Source organism: Heterodontus francisci, chromosome 37, assembly GCF_036365525.1.
Source record: "Heterodontus francisci isolate sHetFra1 chromosome 37, sHetFra1.hap1, whole genome shotgun sequence".
Taxonomy (NCBI): Eukaryota; Metazoa; Chordata; class Chondrichthyes; order Heterodontiformes; family Heterodontidae; genus Heterodontus; species Heterodontus francisci.
The window spans coordinates 3,296,659-3,316,389 of NC_090407.1; the positions used below are offsets into that span (position 1 = coordinate 3,296,659).

The 19,731-nt window shown below is 43.6% G+C and overlaps 1 protein-coding gene across 19 annotated transcripts in view; it reads left to right on the forward strand.

The window, feature by feature from the left end:
* Positions 1-19,067, forward strand: part of LOC137351950 (polyhomeotic-like protein 2) — a 321,230-nt gene extending 302,163 nt beyond the window's left edge. For all 19 annotated transcript variants that reach the window (XM_068016840.1, XM_068016839.1, XM_068016842.1 and 16 more), the window contains 3 exons: positions 1,477-1,630; positions 4,599-4,848; positions 13,923-19,067. In XM_068016840.1, coding sequence (XP_067872941.1) covers positions 1,477-1,630; positions 4,599-4,848; positions 13,923-14,077 — 559 coding nt within the window. In that variant the 3' untranslated portion in view covers positions 14,078-19,067. The remainder of the gene's footprint in view (positions 1-1,476; positions 1,631-4,598; positions 4,849-13,922) is intronic.
* The last annotated feature ends 664 nt before the right edge of the window (positions 19,068-19,731 follow it).

Here is a 19,731-nt window from a genome sequence, read left to right on the forward strand (position 1 = left end):
TTTTTTTGGTGAAAGTGTGAAAACAGGCATTAAGCGGCTGTTAAACGGGCGCTAAATGGGTGCTGTGCTAATAAGATATGATAATCTGTGCTAATAAGATATGCCTGTTTGAAAGTTTGGATTTAGCATGCAATTTTTGTTCTAATTTCTGATTACTATAATTTGAACTTGCCTGAATGTACTAAACCAGAAACCCGCAGGTTTAACACTCAAACGGTGATTGGGATCAATTTTCATGCAGCATTATAGGGGCTCCTTGCACCCACTTCCACTGAAGGTGTAGAGTGTGTTGGCTGCCACTCGGGGATTGAGTAAGACGGCGCACAGGTTCTCGGAGTCGGCCCTGGAGGTCCTAGTGGAGGATGTCCAGAGGAGAGGGATGTCCTGTACCCGTAGGGGGAGGAAGAGTGCCTCCTCGCCCTCCTGTCCCTTTCTCCTGCAGCAGCTAGTGCTGCTCTGCCAGACCTCGTGTCCTCCTCCAGACCAAAGGGGAACCCCTAGAAAGGTGCCCATAACCAAGCACTCCCTTTCTCTTGTCACTCCTTAAAGATGTTCAATAAGTGTATCGTAGAACAACACTCACTCTCTCTAGGTGAAGTCCTCAGAGCATTTCCAGAATAAATGTTGATAAGAGTGTAGGTGTGAGGTCTTGGCAAAGTGTCTCAGAAAGTCTCCCAAAGTGTTTCAAAAGTCCTTTTCAAAGCTCCAGCAGCCAGTGAGCAGTGAAAGGTGATAGACCTTTAAGTAGGACTCGAAATTCACTGCAATATTTTGTGTCCTCCTGTTCAGCTGGTCACTGTTAGGGGAACTTGTTAAATGAAGTGTTATCCACCGAAATGGCATGCAGCCTATTTAATGAGCACTGGCAGGCAATTTTAATTGTGACTCAGCCCCTTAACGATCCTGCGAGCAGCTGTTTCTAGCGCATGCTTCAACTCCTTTACCAATATGGCTTCGTGTGCTAAACCAGCATTCCAGCTTAAGATCCCGTCTTGGCCACCTCTTTAGTTCCTAAAGAATTCAGCTAAGATCGCCACCCCCTCCCTGCACTCACACCCCGCCCCGCCCCCAGCCCCAAGTGATAGTCGGTGACACAGAACCATGGTGACACGGAATCATACCTTAGTGTAAGCTGCCTTCAGAAAAAGGCAAGGGAAAGATCTTAACTTTGTTTCGAGTATGCTGAAAGAAAGTGGTATTTGTAGAATTATATTCACCTTTTGATATGTTGACATTTTCAAATATGCCTACCTTGCCTGTACTAAAAGTGCAAAAATGTTTTTAAAGCTGTACAGTGCAGAAGAGTGATTAACATGAAATTTAAGATACTGGAGTTTTGTAATTATAACGTGTTTTTGTGTCAGATCAAAAATATAACTCCACCCATTGAGAGTTCATTCTTGTAAAGGATCAGGAGGCAACTCTCAAATTCAGATGTTTAAATGACACATGGAATGTGTTCCATTTTATTTGAAGGTACAATGTTGGCTGCAGTAAGCGAGTGGGCCTCTTCAAACCAGATAAGAGCAAGTACCTGCAGAAGAAGGAAGGAGGCAAGTTAGGTCGAAGAGGACCGAGGAAGAACAGTTTGCACAACGTCAATAAAGAGCAACACAAAAAACAGCTGAAGGTAAAGACACGTAATCAACAAAGTGACTGTAAATTGATTCATTTTTCAGTAGCAGTTGTATTTTAAATGGTTTTCCTCTGAAGTACATCTGGGAGCTTTTCCAAATGCATTGCTATGTATGGAGCAGCCATATTGGTCAGTAAAGTCTCAGTTTGATCCTAAGTCTGTGTTTAGTAAACTATTCGCAGTTTGGGAGCGATGATGGAAATAGCCTCATTCCCCATGGCTATGAAGGGGGAATCAATGACAATTTGCATTTATATAGTGTCTGTAATGCAGAAGAATGCACCAAAGTATTTGGGTTAGAAGTGTAAAGAAAAAAATAAACACTGAACCAGCGAAGTAGATATTAGGAGAGGTGATCAAAGCTTGGCCAAAGAGGTGGTTTTAAAGAAAGGTATTAAGGGAGGAGAGGGAAGTGGAAAGGCTGAGGGCCTTAGATAGGGAATTCTGTGGAGCCTCGGAGACTGAAGATACAGCCGCCAATGGTGAGACGGAGGCAGGGGAGGATGCGCAGGACATTGAAGTCAGAGGACCAGATGGGAGGGGATTGTAGTGCTAGAGGAGGTTAGACATGGGAATGGGGAGACCCTGGAGGGATTTAAGTACAACAATGAGAATTTTAAGTTGGGGAGTTGAGGAACGGGGCACTAATGTTGGTCAACAAAGTCAGGAGTGATCAGCAAGTGAGATGTGGCATAGCAGAGTTTTGGATGAGCTTGATAGACCTGTTAATCTATATCAAGGTTATTGATAAAGTTTGTATCAGAGAAAAAGATACAGCGACCTTTTTAATGCTGATGAGTGTCTGTATTTTGTGGGCTTTTTTGAAATTCAGGCTGTTAGTTTTTCATTTTGAACTTTCATCACAGATAGTTAAGCTGTGGTTTAGAATAAAATACTTTTTTTGATTGCTCAATGCAGAAATTGAACGAAGAGATTGAAGACTTGGCTCACAAACTGTAATTTGGTCAGGACAGTGTTAAAATCATTCTAGTAAAAATTTCAATTAGTTGTCAACAGGGCTGAGCCCAGGGAAATTTAAGTGAAGTGCTACCCAATTGGTATTTGAATAGTCATCTCCACGGTGGCTGATTGTGTTCAGATGCTCAGTTTTCCAGCTGGGAGGTTCACTGAATAGCAACATGAATGAAGAAAGCCCTTAGAGATGGAGACAATACAGGCAGCTGATAGATATTACCAGTCCAAGGATAGAGAGGAAAAAATACAAGTTGTGAAGAATCAAAGACCTATCATCAGGAATATCGTTACTGTAACGGAGCAAAAGGCTTAATTACCCCTTAAGTTAATCATCTACCCCAAGCCAGTTGCAGTATCTTTCCCATGTGTCTGTGCACAATCCCTTTGCCGTCCCCTTCCCCCGTGTTGCTCAGCTCTGCAATGCGAGACACTGTGCTAAAATTACGCCGCTGTATTATATTTACATCTTGGGCCAGGCTGCAACAACAACTTGCATTTATATAGCGCCTTTAACATAGTAAAATGTCCCAAGGTGCTTTTTAGGTTCGTTATCAACACAAATCAGCATGCTGAAACTGCGATAGTAGAACATGATGACTTCCGGAAAATGGATATGAGTATTTCACAAACCTGTTGGGGTACTTTATACATTGAAGGATAGCAAGCTGGACTGTCTTGATGGCTTTCAGTGGGTAAATGTATTCTGTGTTGTGGTACCAGAGCATTATAAAGCCTGCTGGATGGCAGTTTAGGTCAATAGTTTGCACTGTGAGCAATCTCTGTGACCCCTGGACTACGAGGGGTTGATTGCCATTGTCATAAAAACCCATCTGGTTCACTAATGCCCTTTAGGGAAGAAAATCTGCCCTCCTTACCTGGTCTGGCCTATATGTGACTCTTAATTGCCCTCTGAAATGGCTTAGCAAGGCACTTAGTTGTCGAGGGCAATTCGGGATGGGCAACAAAAATGCTGGCCTTGCCAGCAATGCCCACATCCCATGAAAAAATGTTTTTTAAATCCCAGCAGGTAAATTGCCTGCTAATATTCAAAGACAAGGCTGACACAAGTGAAATGGCCACCTAGGTGAGGTAACAGGGCTACCTGTGCGTGTGGAACTGTACTCCACTCTGAGACTTTGCCTTCAAGATGGGAGTTAAACGAAGGCAAGCAATATTTCTCCCCATTCTCTTTCAAAGGCACTGAATCAAACTGGTGTGAATGATCTGCAGGTGCTGACACCCTCCTAGGGCTTTGTAACTCTGAGAGTTTAGACAGTGAGTTTCATTATAGACAGTTATCGAACCTCAGTGCTTCTCACATATACCACCTGAACCGTATACTATGCGGTGTAGCAATCAGATTGGGCAAGCTCACATGACATGGTTTCTGTTAGAAAAGGCAACTTATTCAAAGAATTGTGTAGTTTGTGATTCCTGGGAATAAATGGTTGCTCCTATTCATGAACAGGCATTTGTAGCAAGCCTGAAGAATCTTTGCTCACAGACTGTACTTTCACAACAAAAGTCACTTTGAAGTGGCTAAATCTACCTTTAAAGGATTCACTGGCTAGGCTATCCATAATTGCCCTGGAGAAGGTGGTGGTGAGCCGCATTCTTGAACCGGTGCAGTCCTTGTCCAACTTTTTCACGCAGTGAGTTGTTAGGATCTGGAATGCGCTGCCTGAGACTGTGGTGGAGGCAGGTTCAATTGAAGCATTCAAAAGGGAATTAGACTGTTATCTGCAAAGAAAGAATGTGCAGGGTTACGGGGAGAAGGTGGGGGAATGGAACCAGGTGAATTGCTCATTAGGAGAGTAGGTGCAGACACGATGGGCTGAATGGTCTCCTTCTGCACTGTAACAATTCTGTGATTCTGATTCTGTGATCCTATGTGGTGGAGGAACACCCACAGTGCTGTTAGGAAGGGAGTTCCAGGATTTTGACTCAGTGATTGATATTTTTGAAAAATATTTATCACACTTCACAGCAGCCACCAGCTACCATAGGGTTAAATCAAGAGGACTCCAGCAGAGGGTCAGATAACTCCAGCTACGAAGAACCACTGTCACCCATTTCTGCCAGCTCTTCAACATCACGGAGGCGCCAGACCGAACGAGAGCTGGATATTCATGATATGAGGGTGCGAGACCCAATGGGAATCGGTCACCACTTCTTGCCCAGTGATCCCACCAAGTGGAATGTAGAGGACGTGTGTGAATTCATCCGTTCACTACCAGGTAAAGTGTTATCATTTCATCAGACCTGTTTAGATTTTACTTGGGGTTGAATTGAAGAAACTGCATCAGTATAATACAAAACTAGTAACCTGGCCTTGAAAACTTTTAAGTTGGAGATACAATATATTCTTTATCAGTCTTTTTGTGAGTTCAGTTTTCTCTGCTTTCCCTTTCTTTTGGGGTCTCTGAGTCTTTTCTGGAAGAATAATCTGCTCTTATGCTGAGATGACCCTAACTCCTGTAACAGATGTGGCCCTCCATATGTTTAGTTTAGTTTAGTTTAGAGATACAGCACTGAAACAGGCCCTTCGGCCCACCGAGTCTGTGCCGACCATCAACCACCCATTTATACTAATCCTACACTAATCCCATATTCCTACCACATCCCCACCTGTCCCTATATTTCCCTACCACCTACCTATACTAGGGGCAATTTATAATGGCCAATTTACCTACCAACCTGCAAGTCTTTTGGCTTGTGGGAGGAAACCGGAGCACCCGGAGGAAACCCACGCAGACACAGGGAGAACTTGCAAACTCCACACAGGCAGTGCTCAGAATTGAACCCGGGTTGCTGGAGCTGTGAGGCTGCGGTGCTAACCACTGCGCCACTGTGCCGTGCATTGGTTCAACAAAGCAGCTGAAGTTGTGGAGAATACCATTGTGAATTTGTGTTTGACTATTGTATGGTGCAATGAATTGGTACTACCAATGTGCTGTGCCACCATGCCAGCTCTTGGGTCTTGCTTTTCTTGCCGTGCACCCAACTGCATCTCCACTTGAGTTCCTCCCCTACTCTCTTAAGGGTGCTAAGATACTCAGACAAACCATTCCTCAAGTGCTAGCCTCTCTCGCACCCTGCTGATTGGCTTTTCTTCAACTCTGAGCCTGGATAGTATATACTGAGAAACATTATAGCCAAACCTGATCCTGACCTGTTCTGAGTCCACGTACAAACACTTTCGCTGTGAGGAGAGAGATAGCTCAGTTTTCCCCTGCCTCTAGCATGAGACCAATTGTAGTGCTCCTAATTCTTCCCAGCTAACTCGTCACGTGGCCTCTCTGATTTGTAGGGTGTTCCACAATGTGTATATATAGGCACAGGAGGTGGCCATTCAGCCCCTCAAGTCTATTCTACCATTCAATTCGGTCAATTTGGTTCCTTATCACTTAATAACCTTACTTAAAAATCTTATCAATCTGAATTTGGACTTTTCAGTTGATCTAGCCTCAGCAGCTTTTTGCAGGAGAATTCCAGATTTCCACTACCATTTGTGTGAAGAAATGCCTTCTGACATCACCCCTGAATGACTTGACTTTAATTTTAAGGTTATGCCCCCTTGTTTGGGATGTCCCCATCAGGGGAAATATTTTCCCTCTGTTTATCCTTTCAAATCCTTTAGTCATCTTAAACATCTCAATTAGATCATTCCTCAATCTTCTATAAAGGGGATACAAGTCCAGTCTACGCAGCCTGTCCTCAAAATTTATCCCTTTTATCCCCGGTATCATTCTGGTAAATCTGCCCTGCGCCCAATCTGAGGCCAGTATATCCTTCCTGAAGTGACTTGCCCAGAACTGAATGCAGTTACTCCAGATGGGATGTATTCAGAACTTAATGCAACTACGGCATAACTTCCACTTCTGTGTATTTGTATTTCAGCCCTATTCAGATATCGGCCAACATTCCATTCACCTTCTGAATTATTTTTTGTAACTGTGCATGAGCTTTTAGATCATTTCGAAGGCATGAGTTCTACCCATCCTTCAATTTCACTTCCTTTACAATAGTACTCCCAGGTCAGGTTAGATGCAGAGTGATATAGCTCTTTAAAATTATGAATGAGTTTGATAGGGTAGAAGTACAAAAGATGTTTCTGAGGGGCGGGGGGTGTGGGGGTCATCATAATTACTAATAAATCCAATCTGGAATTCAGGAGAAGTTTCTTTCCCTGGAGAGTGGTGAGAATGTGGAACTCGATACCACAGGAATGGTTGAGACAAATAGCATAGATACGTTTAAGGAGAAGCTGGATAAACACATGAGGGAGAAAGGAATAGAAGGTTGTGCTGATAAAATTAACTGAAGTATGGTGGGAGGAAGCTCGTGCAGAAAATAAACATCAACATGGACCAGTTCACCTGTTCCTGCATTGTACATTCTGTGTAATTCTCTGTAATCACTTGATTCTCCAAAAGGATAAATAGCAAGTGTGCTGAAGACTTTGCTGTACCCTAGCACAGATTCATCATGTGGAAGACTAGATTCTTTACAGTTTTATTATCGATGGACTATCATCACTTTGTTTGCGCTGGAGTGCTGACTTGGGTTACATTAGAGTGCTAAAGTGGAAGTTTGGTGACTGAGGGTAATTAAGGCTTAATTGTATCTTAAATCTAGTCTGTCTTTTATTTAGCAGATTAATTTAACAGTTGCTGTTTGGGTTGGAGAAGGTGAGTTTTAGACCAGCTTTAAACAGAGTTCACTCAGGCTCTGCTTGCAGCTGCACCTTGTTAATTAGAGAATTGGCTTAAACCAGTTTTCAGGGGCTAGAGTCAGGCAGTATAAAAGTGGGCCATCTTACAGTGCTGACCCTGTTTGCATTAGAGTGCTGACTTGGGTTGCATTAGAGTGCTGACTTGGGTTGCATTAGAGTGCTGACTTGGGTTGCATTAGAGTGCTGACTTGGGTTGCATTAGAGTGCTGACTTGGGTTGCATTAGAGTGCTGACTTGGGTTGCATTAGAGTGCTGACTTGGGTTGCATTAGAGTGCTGACTTGGGTTGCATTAGAGTGCTGACTTGGGTTGCATTAGAGTGCTGACTTGGGTTGCATTAGAGTGCTGACTTGGGTTGCATTAGAGTGCTGACTTGGGTTGCATTAGAGTGCTGACTTGGGTTGCATTAGAGTGCTGACTTGGGTTGCATTAGAGTGCTGACTTGGGTTGCATTAGAGTGCTGACTTGGGTTGCATTAGAGTGCTGACTTGGGTTGCATTAGAGTGCTGACTTGGGTTGCATTAGAGTGCTGACTTGGGTTGCATTAGAGTGCTGACTTGGGTTGCATTAGAGTGCTGACTTGGGTTGCATTAGAGTGCTGACTTGGGTTGCATTAGAGTGCTGACTTGGGTTGCATTAGAGTGCTGACTTGGGTTGCATTAGAGTGCTGACTTGGGTTGCATTAGAGTGCTGACTTGGGTTGCATTAGAGTGCTGACTTGGGTTGCATTAGAGTGCTGACTTGGGTTGCATTAGAGTGCTGACTTGGGTTGCATTAGAGTGCTGACTTGGGTTGCATTAGAGTGCTGACTTGGGTTGCATTAGAGTGCTGACTTGGGTTGCATTAGAGTGCTGACTTGGGTTGCATTAGAGTGCTGACTTGGGTTGCATTAGAGTGCTGACTTGGGTTGCATTAGAGTGCTGACTTGGGTTGCATTAGAGTGCTGACTTGGGTTGCATTAGAGTGCTGACTTGGGTTGCATTAGAGTGCTGACTTGGGTTGCATTAGAGTGCTGACTTGGGTTGCATTAGAGTGCTGACTTGGGTTGCATTAGAGTGCTGACTTGGGTTGCATTAGAGTGCTGACTTGGGTTGCATTAGAGTGCTGACTTGGGTTGCATTAGAGTGCTGACTTGGGTTGCATTAGAGTGCTGACTTGGGTTGCATTAGAGTGCTGACTTGGGTTGCATTAGAGTGCTGACTTGGGTTGCATTAGAGTGCTGACTTGGGTTGCATTAGAGTGCTGACTTGGGTTGCATTAGAGTGCTGACTTGGGTTGCATTAGAGTGCTGACTTGGGTTGCATTAGAGTGCTGACTTGGGTTGCATTAGAGTGCTGACTTGGGTTGCATTAGAGTGCTGACTTGGGTTGCATTAGAGTGCTGACTTGGGTTGCATTAGAGTGCTGACTTGGGTTGCATTAGAGTGCTGACTTGGGTTGCATTAGAGTGCTGACTTGGGTTGCATTAGAGTGCTGACTTGGGTTGCATTAGAGTGCTGACTTGGGTTGCATTAGAGTGCTGACTTGGGTTGCATTAGAGTGCTGACTTGGGTTGCATTAGAGTGCTGACTTGGGTTGCATTAGAGTGCTGACTTGGGTTGCATTAGAGTGCTGACTTGGGTTGCATTAGAGTGCTGACTTGGGTTGCATTAGAGTGCTGACTTGGGTTGCATTAGAGTGCTGACTTGGGTTGCATTAGAGTGCTGACTTGGGTTGCATTAGAGTGCTGACTTGGGTTGCATTAGAGTGCTGACTTGGGTTGCATTAGAGTGCTGACTTGGGTTGCATTAGAGTGCTGACTTGGGTTGCATTAGAGTGCTGACTTGGGTTGCATTAGAGTGCTGACTTGGGTTGCATTAGAGTGCTGACTTGGGTTGCATTAGAGTGCTGACTTGGGTTGCATTAGAGTGCTGACTTGGGTTGCATTAGAGTGCTGACTTGGGTTGCATTAGAGTGCTGACTTGGGTTGCATTAGAGTGCTGACTTGGGTTGCATTAGAGTGCTGACTTGGGTTGCATTAGAGTGCTGACTTGGGTTGCATTAGAGTGCTGACTTGGGTTGCATTAGAGTGCTAAAGTGGAAGTTTGGTGACTGAGGAAGTTCGGTGAGGAGGGAGCGAGGAGCTCCTTCCATTTCTTCCCTGTCCTCAGAGTGAGGGGAGCCGAGAGTTTCCAAAGAGCACAGCTGACTGGTGAGTAAGTCCTGATGGGTATTTTTCAAACTGGATTGAATTGTAAGTCATTGTTTTAGCAAGACTTAGTTGTTTTAAAAAAAAAATTATAATAGTCTTCTAAAGTTTTAAATTTAAAGGGTTCAGTCATGGCAGGAGAGCTTAAAGCCGTGGTTTGCTCCTCTTGCTGCATGAGGGAATCCGGGAACATTTCCAGTCCCCGGGACCGGCATGTGTGCAGGAAGTGTGTCCAGCTGCAGCTCCTGGAAGCTCGGGTTTCAGAGCTGGAACGGCGGCTGGAAACACTGTGGAGCATCCGCGAGTCTGAGAGCATTGTGGATAGCACTTATAGAGAGGTGGTCACATTGCGGCTGAAGGAAGGGAATGGGTGACCACCAGGCAGTCCAAGAGAATCAGGCAGGTAGTTCAGGAGTCCCCTGGGGTCCCGCTTGAAAATTGGTATTCCACTTTGGAGGCTGATGAGGCTGATTCCTGCAGGGAGTGCGGACAGAGCCAAGCTTCTGGCACCACAAGCAGCCTGTCTGTACAGGAAGGGGGAAAGAGAGGAAGAGCAATAGTAATAGGGGATTCTATAGTCAGGGGAACAGATAGGCGTTACTGTGGCCGTCAACGTGACTCCAGGATGGTGTGTTGCCTCCCTGGTGCCAGGGTCCAGGATGTCACTGAACGGCTGCAGGGCATCCGGAAGGGGGGAGGGTGATGAGGCAGAGGTCATGGTACATGTTGGTACCAATGACATAGGTAGAAAGAGGGATGAGGTCTTGCATCAAGAATTCACGGAGTTAGGCAGTAGACTAAAAAGCAGGACTTCTCGGGTTGTAATCTCTGGATTACTCCCAGTGCCACGTGCTAACGAGTATAGAAATAGGAGAATAGCACAGATGACCGCGTGGCTTAAGAGTTGGTGCAGGAGGGAGGGTTTTAGATTCCTGGACCACTGGGACCGTTTCTGGGGAAGGTGGGACCTGTACAAGCGGGACGGTCTACATCTGAACCAGAGGGGGACTAACATCCTTGCTGGCGGGTTTGCTAGTGCTGTTGGGAGGAGTTTAAACTAATTTGGCAGGGGGAGGGGATGCAGACTCCTAGCAGAATAGGGACACAGCTAAACACAGGAAAGCGAACAAGTCAGAGGGAATACAGCGGAGGAAAGTTTCAAGGGAGTAAGACCAGGATGGAAGATCTCTACTTTAATGCCAGGGGTATTACAGGTAAAACGGATGAGTTAAGGGCAAGGATTGACACGAGGAATTGTGATATAGTAGCCATCACGGAGACATGGTTGAGGGAGGGGCAGGATTGGCAGCTCAATATCCCGGGATATAGAATCTTCAGGTGAGACAGAGGAGGGGGTAAAAGAGGAGGGGGCATTGCAGTATTAGTTAAGGAGTCAGTTACTGCAGTAAGGAGAGGTGATATCTTGGAGGGGGCATAAAATGAAGCTTTATGGGTAGAGTTTAGGAATAAAAAAGGGACAGCCACATTGCTAGGTGTTTATTATAGACCCCCAGATAGTCAGCGGGAAATTGAGGAGCAAATATGTGCGCAATTTGCAAAGGTGTGTAAAAATAATAGGGTAATTATATTAGGTGATCTCAATTTTCCCAAAATTAATTGGGATAGTCATCGTGTTAAGGGCTTAGATGGAGTGGAGTTCTTAAAATGTATACAGGAGAACTTTTTAGTTCAATATGTAGAGGATCCAACAAGGGAGGGTGCAGTGCTGGACCTAATTCTGGGGAATGAAGCCAGACAGGTGGTTGATGTGTTGGTGGGGGAGCATTTTGGTGATAGCGACCACAACATGGTACAATTTAAGCTTGTTATGGAGAAAGAAATAGACAAGTTGCAAAAAAAGGTTTTGGATTGGGGGAGAGCGAATTTTAGTAAAATAAAGCAAGATCTGGCCAAGGTAGACTGGAAAGAGTTACTTGTTGGGAAATCTACAGAAGAGCAGTGGGGGGCATTCAAAAGGAAATGGGGAGGGTACAGGCCCAACATGTTCCCTCTAGGCTAATAGGTAGGAGCAACAAGCCCAGAGAACCATGGATGACCAGAAACATTCAGGGTACGATGAGAAGGAAAAGAGAGGCTTTTAGCAAATACAAGGAGAGCAAATCAATGGAAGCATTAGTAGAGTACAGAAAGTGTAGAATGGAGCTTAAGAAAGCAATTCGGAGAGCAAAGAGGGGATTTGAGAAAGCTCTGGCTGGTAAAAGTAAGGAAAATCCCAAGATATTCTATGTATATACTTTGGGAAGAGGATAACCAGGGAAAGAGTAGGACCCATTAGGGACCAAGGGGGAAATTTGTGGGAGGAGCCAGAGGACATTGGTCGGGTGTTGAACGAATACTTCACATCTGTCTTCACCCAAGAGAATGAGGATGTAGGTATGGAAATTAGAGAGAGAGACTGTGTGAGGTTCTTGAGCAAATTGTCAAAGGGAGTGACAAGGTATTGGAGGTTTGGAAGGCTTAAAAGTGGACAAATATCTAGGTCTGGACGATTTGTGTCCCAGGATGCTGTGGGAGGCGAGGGTGGAGATTGCAGGGGCTCTGACCCTAATTTTTAATTCCTCTCTGGCCACGGGGGAGGTGCCAGAGGACTGGAGAACAGCGAATGTGGTCCCACTATTTAAGAAAGGTTGTAGAGATAAGCCAGGGAACTACAGACCAGTGAGTCTCACGTCAGTGGCAGGAAAACTAAAGGAGAAAATTCTGAAGGAGAGAATATATCTCTACTTGGAGAGGCAAAGTTTGACCAGGAATAGTCAGCATGGCTTTGTCAGAGGGAGGTCATGCCTAACAAATTTGATTGAATTTTTTGAGCATGTGACCAGGTGTGTAGATGAGGGTAGTGCAGTTGATGTAGTTTACATGGATTTCAGCAAAGCCTTTGACAAGGTCCCACATGGGAGACTTATCAAGAAAGCAAATGCACATGGGATACAGGGTAACTTGATAAGGTGGATTCAAAATTGGCTTAGCTGTAGGAGACAGAGAGTGATGACAGACGGCTGTTTTAGTGACTGGAAGCCAGTGTCCAGCGGCGTACCACAGGGATCTGTGCTGGGTCCCCTATTGTATGTCATTTATATAAACGACATAGATGACTATGTGAGGGGTAGGATCAGTAAGTTCGCGGATGACACAAAGATTGGCCGAGTGGTTAACAGTGAGGTGGAGTGTCTTAGGTTACAGGAAGACATAGATGGGATGGTCAAATGGGCAGAAAAGTGGCAGATGAAATTTAACGCTGAAAAGTGTGAGGTGATACACTTTGGAAGGAGTAATGTGACACGGAAGTATTCAATGAATGGCCTGACACTGGGAAGTTCCGAGGAACAAAGAGACCTTGACGTGTTTGGCCATAGATCTCTGAAGGCAGAAGGGCAGGTTAATAGGGTGGTGAAAAAGGCACATGGGACACTTGCCTTTATCAATCGAGGCATAGATTACAAAAGCAGGGAGGTCATGTTGGAGTTGTACAGAACTTTGGTAAGGCCACAGCTGGAATACTGTGTGCAATTCTGGTCGCCACATTATAGGAAGGATGTGATTGCATTGGAGGGGGTGCAGAGGCGATTCACCAGGATATTGCCTGGGATGGAACATTTAAGCTATGAAGAGAGGTTGGATAGGCTTGGGTTGTTTTCGCTGGAGCAGAGAAGACTGAGGGGTGACCTGATCGAGGTGTACAAGATTATGAGGGGCATGGACAGGGTGGATAGGGAGCAGCTGTTCCCCTTAGTTGAAGGGTCAGTTACGAGGGGTCACAAGTTTAAGGTGAGGGGCGGGAGGTTTAAGGGGGATTTGAGGAAGAACTTTTTTCCCCAGAGGGTGGTGACAGTCTGGAATGCCCTGCCTGGGAGGGTGGTAGAGGCAGGTTGCCTCACATCCTTTAAAAAGTACCTGGATGAGCACTTGGCACGTCATAACATTCAAGGTTATGGGCCAAGTGCTGGCAAATAGGATTAGGTAGACAGGTCAGGTGTCTTTAATGCATCAGTGCAGACTCGATGGGCCGAAGGGCCTCTTCTGCACTGTATTATTCTGTGATCAGCAGGAAACAGCTCCAAAACTGATCACATCACGCAGCTAATTTGATAACATTGTAGCAGAAAGATTGATTTGCTGAATTTTGAGATCTTTTGTATAAAACTCCGTTTAAAAGGTCCTAGTCTGGAAGGTTATGTTACAATGCATGTGCATCTTAATTTATTTCACTGCAATCTTCTGTGGTGTTATTACTCACCACGCACTGAAGCAAACACCCATGGGACCTTGTCCTAACACTTCTTTCAGGAAGGGAAACAAGAATTTAGTTGAAATTCTAAGAGCATATGTATTACTGGACTGTAAAGTTCTTGTATCTGTTTTTCTTCAGGTTGCCAGGAGATTGCTGATGAATTCCGGGCACAGGAGATTGATGGTCAGGCCCTTTTGTTGCTAAAAGAAGATCATCTCATGAGTGCAATGAACATTAAATTAGGGCCAGCTTTGAAAATATATGCCAGGATCAACATGCTGAAAGATTCCTAACCACAAGCAATGCAACATCAAGACTACCATTGGACAGCTAGAGTGACGGCTATTCTATAAGCCAAGGTTTCTGGTCACTGTGGTTATAGTGCTCTTTGGAAAGAAAACTGAAGTGTTGTATTACAAGATCTGACTAAAATGAGCATAATACAGAACAACTATTGGCTTCATAAGAAGCTCGCAATCCGGGTACAAATTTTCCTGAATAAGGAAAGAAAAGTGCTATTCCACAAGTAAAGATAAATGCAGAAATATTGGCACAAGGAGTCATTTCACAAGATGATCTGATGCGTTGAGTGTTTTGTGGAGGACTCTTTACAGAGTTTTGTGACCCTGCCAGTGGTTGGTGATTGGACAGCTCATTGACATCCTGAATATAGTTGCTTTTTGGAACTAGATCTGTACTGAGGTTGGTCTCTGTTTGAATCTGCATGTTTAGAGATTAGACTTGCTTTAGAATGATTTGATAATCAACAGATCTATTTTGTGATCTTAAAATGTGCCTGGAATAACAAAATGGTGCTGTAAAACTACTCTATTTGTAATTGTATAAGGCAGGATGATGAAGTATTTGTGTGAATGTTTCTAGAATTTTTAGATCATGTAAAGGAACAAGTGACTTAACTTGCTGTCTGTGCAGCAGTATTTCCTCGACAAACTTCAGGTGAAAACATCACCTGTGAACAGTCTGTTTCCCAACAGAATTTACATTTTATGACATTTTCCAAGGCCTTTCTTTCTCTCTCAGTTCTTCTTTCCTAATCTTTTTAGTAGTGATTCAGACATCCAAACAGCCCAGAATGTGGTATTTTGATTTAAAACATGTATTCAAGAGGTAACTGATTAAACTGAAGGGTTTTGGTGGCAAACAGCTGGCTCACATGATATGAGAGGATCTGAACAGTATTATCAGCCAGAGCAGAGGTTTCAGAAAGTGGAAAAGGGCAGAATGAATGTTTTTCTCGCTCTATGTTGAAAGATTCTGGTTGCTGTTTGTCCACCTGCCTATACTTGTTCCAAGTGGCAGCTCTTGAAAAATTGAATCTGGGCAATGAATGGTAGCAGATTATTTGAATGGGAGGAGTGAATCACAGCCAGTCCCAATTTTATTCATACCTAATGTCCACATGCACCCTTCCATTATATCAGGAGTAGAATCCCAACAGCCCCTAAAATCCCAGCAGCATTGAAGCTAATTATAGAATGGCTACCCTGGCTGGGATCGAACCGACAGCTTTTCCTGCCCTATTGCTCATTCAGTCTGTGCTTTATCAACTGAACTGTCCAGAAAGCTCCCAACAAACTAGTTTGGTAAAACTGGTGTGGTTATCGCAGTGCAGCCATTACCACTGCTGGCCAAAGCTCTGTAATCTCTTGACCACTTGCAGAGTCTGCAGTCTCACATGACAGCATATTCTTTGCGGTCCAGTGCTTCATACATTCTTCACATCAGAGAATGCTACAACACTGACCCTTGAGACAGGCAAAGACCAGCTAGACTTAAAATGTAGTATGGCTTTATGGAACAAGTTATTGAAATATAACTTTAACTGTTGGTCTTTATTTCTGTGTAAGTGACGACATATTTTGGACGTGCAGGTGGTCACTTTTGTGCTTACAGTCTTGTTTTGGCAGTCCCTAAATTGAAGGTCTCATTTGCTTAGATGTTCACGTACACAGGAGAGTCCCAGGAACCCTTTATCTTGGTGCACAGTTGCCATAGATGATTCATTTTAAGTGGCTAATCTTTTTTAAAAAAAAATCTTATGACTACACCCAGCAACTAAAATATATATTTTATTTCTGGTCTGTTAACTACTTCATATCAGACACAGAGGGTCAAGCATTGGCTAACAAAACTTTTCTGACTTTTTGTTCGTTATAAGAATGTCCTTTTATTCTTTTGGGAGCAAAAAGAAAACAAAAATGTTTCGGTAGGAAGTTACTCAAGTTTTGAAAGGACTCTGAGTCTGATTGAGAAAGTTTAGCTCTCAGTTGCCCTGACAGCTTTGCTCAAAGCTGGCACATTCACTGTTGGAAAGTCTGTGCTGTTCTGTTAAGTTAAAATGTAATAGACATGAATAATGGATTATGATGCCACTGGTGCATTCTTTTGACCTGGGAACGTGTCTGGCTAGGCAATGCCCTTTTAAAGGGTGGTGTGCGTATTGTGAGCTTATGAAATTATATCGCATTTTAGAGTCTACAAGTCTATCGCTGTTTCTCCTCTAATTATAGTGACTCTCTTCCATCAGCTCCAAATAGGGAAATCCTAATATTTTCAACACTACAAATGGAAAGGCTTCAGATGACCAAAGACAGTAAATATTCAGTAATGTGGTTTCTCATACTTGGTCGTTTCTCTGTCTGTTTGTTTTTCCTTAAGGGAAGTACTGTGGTGATTACATTTCAATGTTCATTTGTGCAGGACTTGAATTATTTCTTTCCTGGGAAGGATAAATTTTGTATTATAAATAATTTGTAGTTTTTCTTTTAAATCTTTGAATTTTGAATTACTGTGTTTCGTTTATGTATGTTTGTTAAAAAGTATTAGTACTGAAATGTTTTTTTGATAAAGTGGAAGATATCTGAAATATCTCGCAACACAATCCATGCAAACAGTATTCAAATCAATACGGTTCCACTGTTTTTTTTTAAGGAAAAACTCCTTATTTTGAGTGCCTCAATGATTTTGTGGCTAAATGCACTGCCTGGTCTGATACTCACCTGTACAATCCAGGTAGCTCTCGGGTTCAGTTTGCTGAGTTAGCTGGTTTCAGTTAGAGTAGCACTAATAGGACACTACAAGCAGTTTCGGTACCCCTGGGCTGGACAAGAAAGTGGGGGAGGGAAAATGACCAGGATTCCTGCTTCTGGTCAACATCCAGTGATCCAAGCTGGAAAGTTGCATGAGTACAAAGTGGGACTTGGTTGTGATGGTTTCGTAGGTTGAGTTGGCTGATCGAGACTGAATGAATGACTCGACAAGATGCCCACATCAAAGATGGCCACTGTTGTGCGGGGAAACCATATCCCAGCAAACCAGCATCTTCAGACAATGGGAGTGGAAATTTGAGGGGGAAGGGACCCCCTTTTTTATTAAAACAAAAGGTGTTTTACTTTTGGCTTGGGAGTCATATATCCTGGCAGATCGAAGGTCTCGGACCAATGCCCGTGTTTCTCTTCTGAAAAGTTCATCAAAATTAAATGATTAGAAACTTGTTGATAGGTTAAGTAGATTGATTAAAAATATCAGCTTTTTGAATCTTACTTTTTAACAATACCAGATATGCCAACCCTTTTACAGATGTAAGTCTTGCTCACAATGAACCATCATCATACATTTTAGGTAGGATTTTGGGGCCCTGCTGAGGTTGGGAATGGAGATGGACAACACCCAAAAATACCCATCCCAGCTGGCGTGCCGGTTTCCCAACCTCGGTACCAGCACCGGCCATTTTAGGGGAGGTAGGTTCAGGGCCTGGCAGGGTTGCCCCCCACCCACAAGCTGGCAGCCAATTAGGCTCAATAAGAGCCTTGTTAAGGGCAGTTAAAGGAGGCCAACAGGAATTTCCAGTCGGCTTCCAAGTTTCCCGATGTGATGGGCAGTTTAACTGCCTGGAATCGGGCATGCAGTGGGGCCAGCACTCCTGGCAGCCGTAGGCCCTCCTTGCCTGCCTGGGGGTGGGTGCAGCCAAAGGCCACCCTGGGGAATCCACCCCTCCCCTCCCCTCCCCTCCCCTCCCAAGTGGTGGCCTGGCTGCTTTTTGTTTTGTTTTTATTTGAATCTTTAAAAAAGTTGGTGAGAGGGTGCCTTGCTGTTGAAGCATCCTCCCAGTTACTTGCCATCCATTGCAGGCTGCTGCTCCTCAAGCTAGGAGGCCTCTGATTGGCCCTCCAATTTCAAGAGCCCGCCCACCACCCTTATTTGGACAGGGAACCTGTCTGTATGCCAATTAAAAGGGCGACCCAACCAAAATCCTAAAAGGTGACTTTCTCCCCCCCGCCCCCACTACAGGGGTGGCTTGGAGACCGGAAAGTGTCCTGACTCCTGTTTCTGCCTCCAGAGCGAAAATTTAGCCCTTTGTTTCTTCAATTTTTTCTAATCTTGAGAAATTAACAGGAAAAGAATTAAGAATTGGTATCCTTAACTATGTATTTTCTCCCATTTAATATGCTATCTTTGGCTTAACGTTACTTTAATTGAGGTAGCTATGTAAAGCAAAGCAATGAACATTTCCGTACTAGTAGCTGGCTGTTTTGAAAGATGACATTAAGATTTTTTTCGGCCAAATTACAAAACTCAAATGGAGTTACTTGAAGAAATTGAGCCGGATTTTTGTTATTTTGCCCTGATTTTTATGTTTTTTTTTTAAACTCCTGTAATTTCTTTTTTACTAAAATGCAACCATATGCATTGTTTTAAAATGTATATCACTCTTTTTGTAATGAAACTTTTCTTTACGTTTTAAAGCCGTTGTCGAGACTTCTTGCATTGGTTGAGTTCCTGCCTCAGTTTTTGAATTTATATTTCAAGATGCATGCACATGTTTTGAAAGCCACACAGATATTCATTCAAGGGGTTCAATCTATTTGCAATAAATTTCCTTATTTCACCAAACCTTTACTGAGTTTGAGTAGTTGCGGGTCTCCTTTGTGGTGACTGATGTTAATGTGAATTGAAATAGCAGTGTTTACATTCCTGCGAAATGTCTTGTTTTCCCGTTACTGATGTGTGTTGCCAGGTTCAGTACTTGGTGTTATCTGCTTTTGTTATCTTTAATAATGTTCTAATTGTTACATTACATATACGGAGTAAATTTTACACCAAAATTGTTGACACCATGAGCTCCTATGGAGGCATTGATAACCTGCTGAACGAGGTTGCAATAAATTATTACTGAGCTGTTCAGTTTGTACAGAAGTAAAGCACAACCAGATTGAGTGAACAATTACTTCTGACTGCAGACATTTTTTCTGTTTCTTGTATTGATAAGTAATAAATCAGTTAAAAAATATTTTGCTGTGGATCTTCATTTTTGATGGTTTTACGGTAAGTTTAATTACCAAAACTGTGATTTTAACCCAGCCACTCAGTAGCAATGTGACGAATCCAGGACTGAGACCCAGGTGAGTTATGTTAGTCAGGCCTTGAGTTGTAAAAGGGGGAGGGCTGAAGTGAAACAATAGGAAGGCATAAAAATAACAATGGATAATGAAGACATGGAGGAATTCAAGGATCAAACAACAGGGATGTAATGGGGGAGATTCTCCTTGGATATTGAATTGCTTTGGTGAAATGCATAGTGCAAAGTCAAATGGGGATGATCATGTGCAGTAGCAGTGCTCATCCAATATGCATTGCATTTAAATTAATAGACAGCAAATCGGGTGACCTCCCTTACCAGCTTGTAATCCTCACCCAGTTCTCCTCACTGCTACATTCGGGCAATCCAATGCAACAAATTGCAGGAATAGGAACAGGTTTAGGCCATTCAGCCCTTCTAGCCTGGTCAATTGCCATTCAATTAGATCATTACGGAATAAATACCTATCACAGTGTACCCCTGTTTTCTTCTGCTTCAGCTTAGCATAGTTGATTGCACTCTCAACTCTGGGTCAGAAAACTGTGTCCAAATCCCAGAGCAATATTT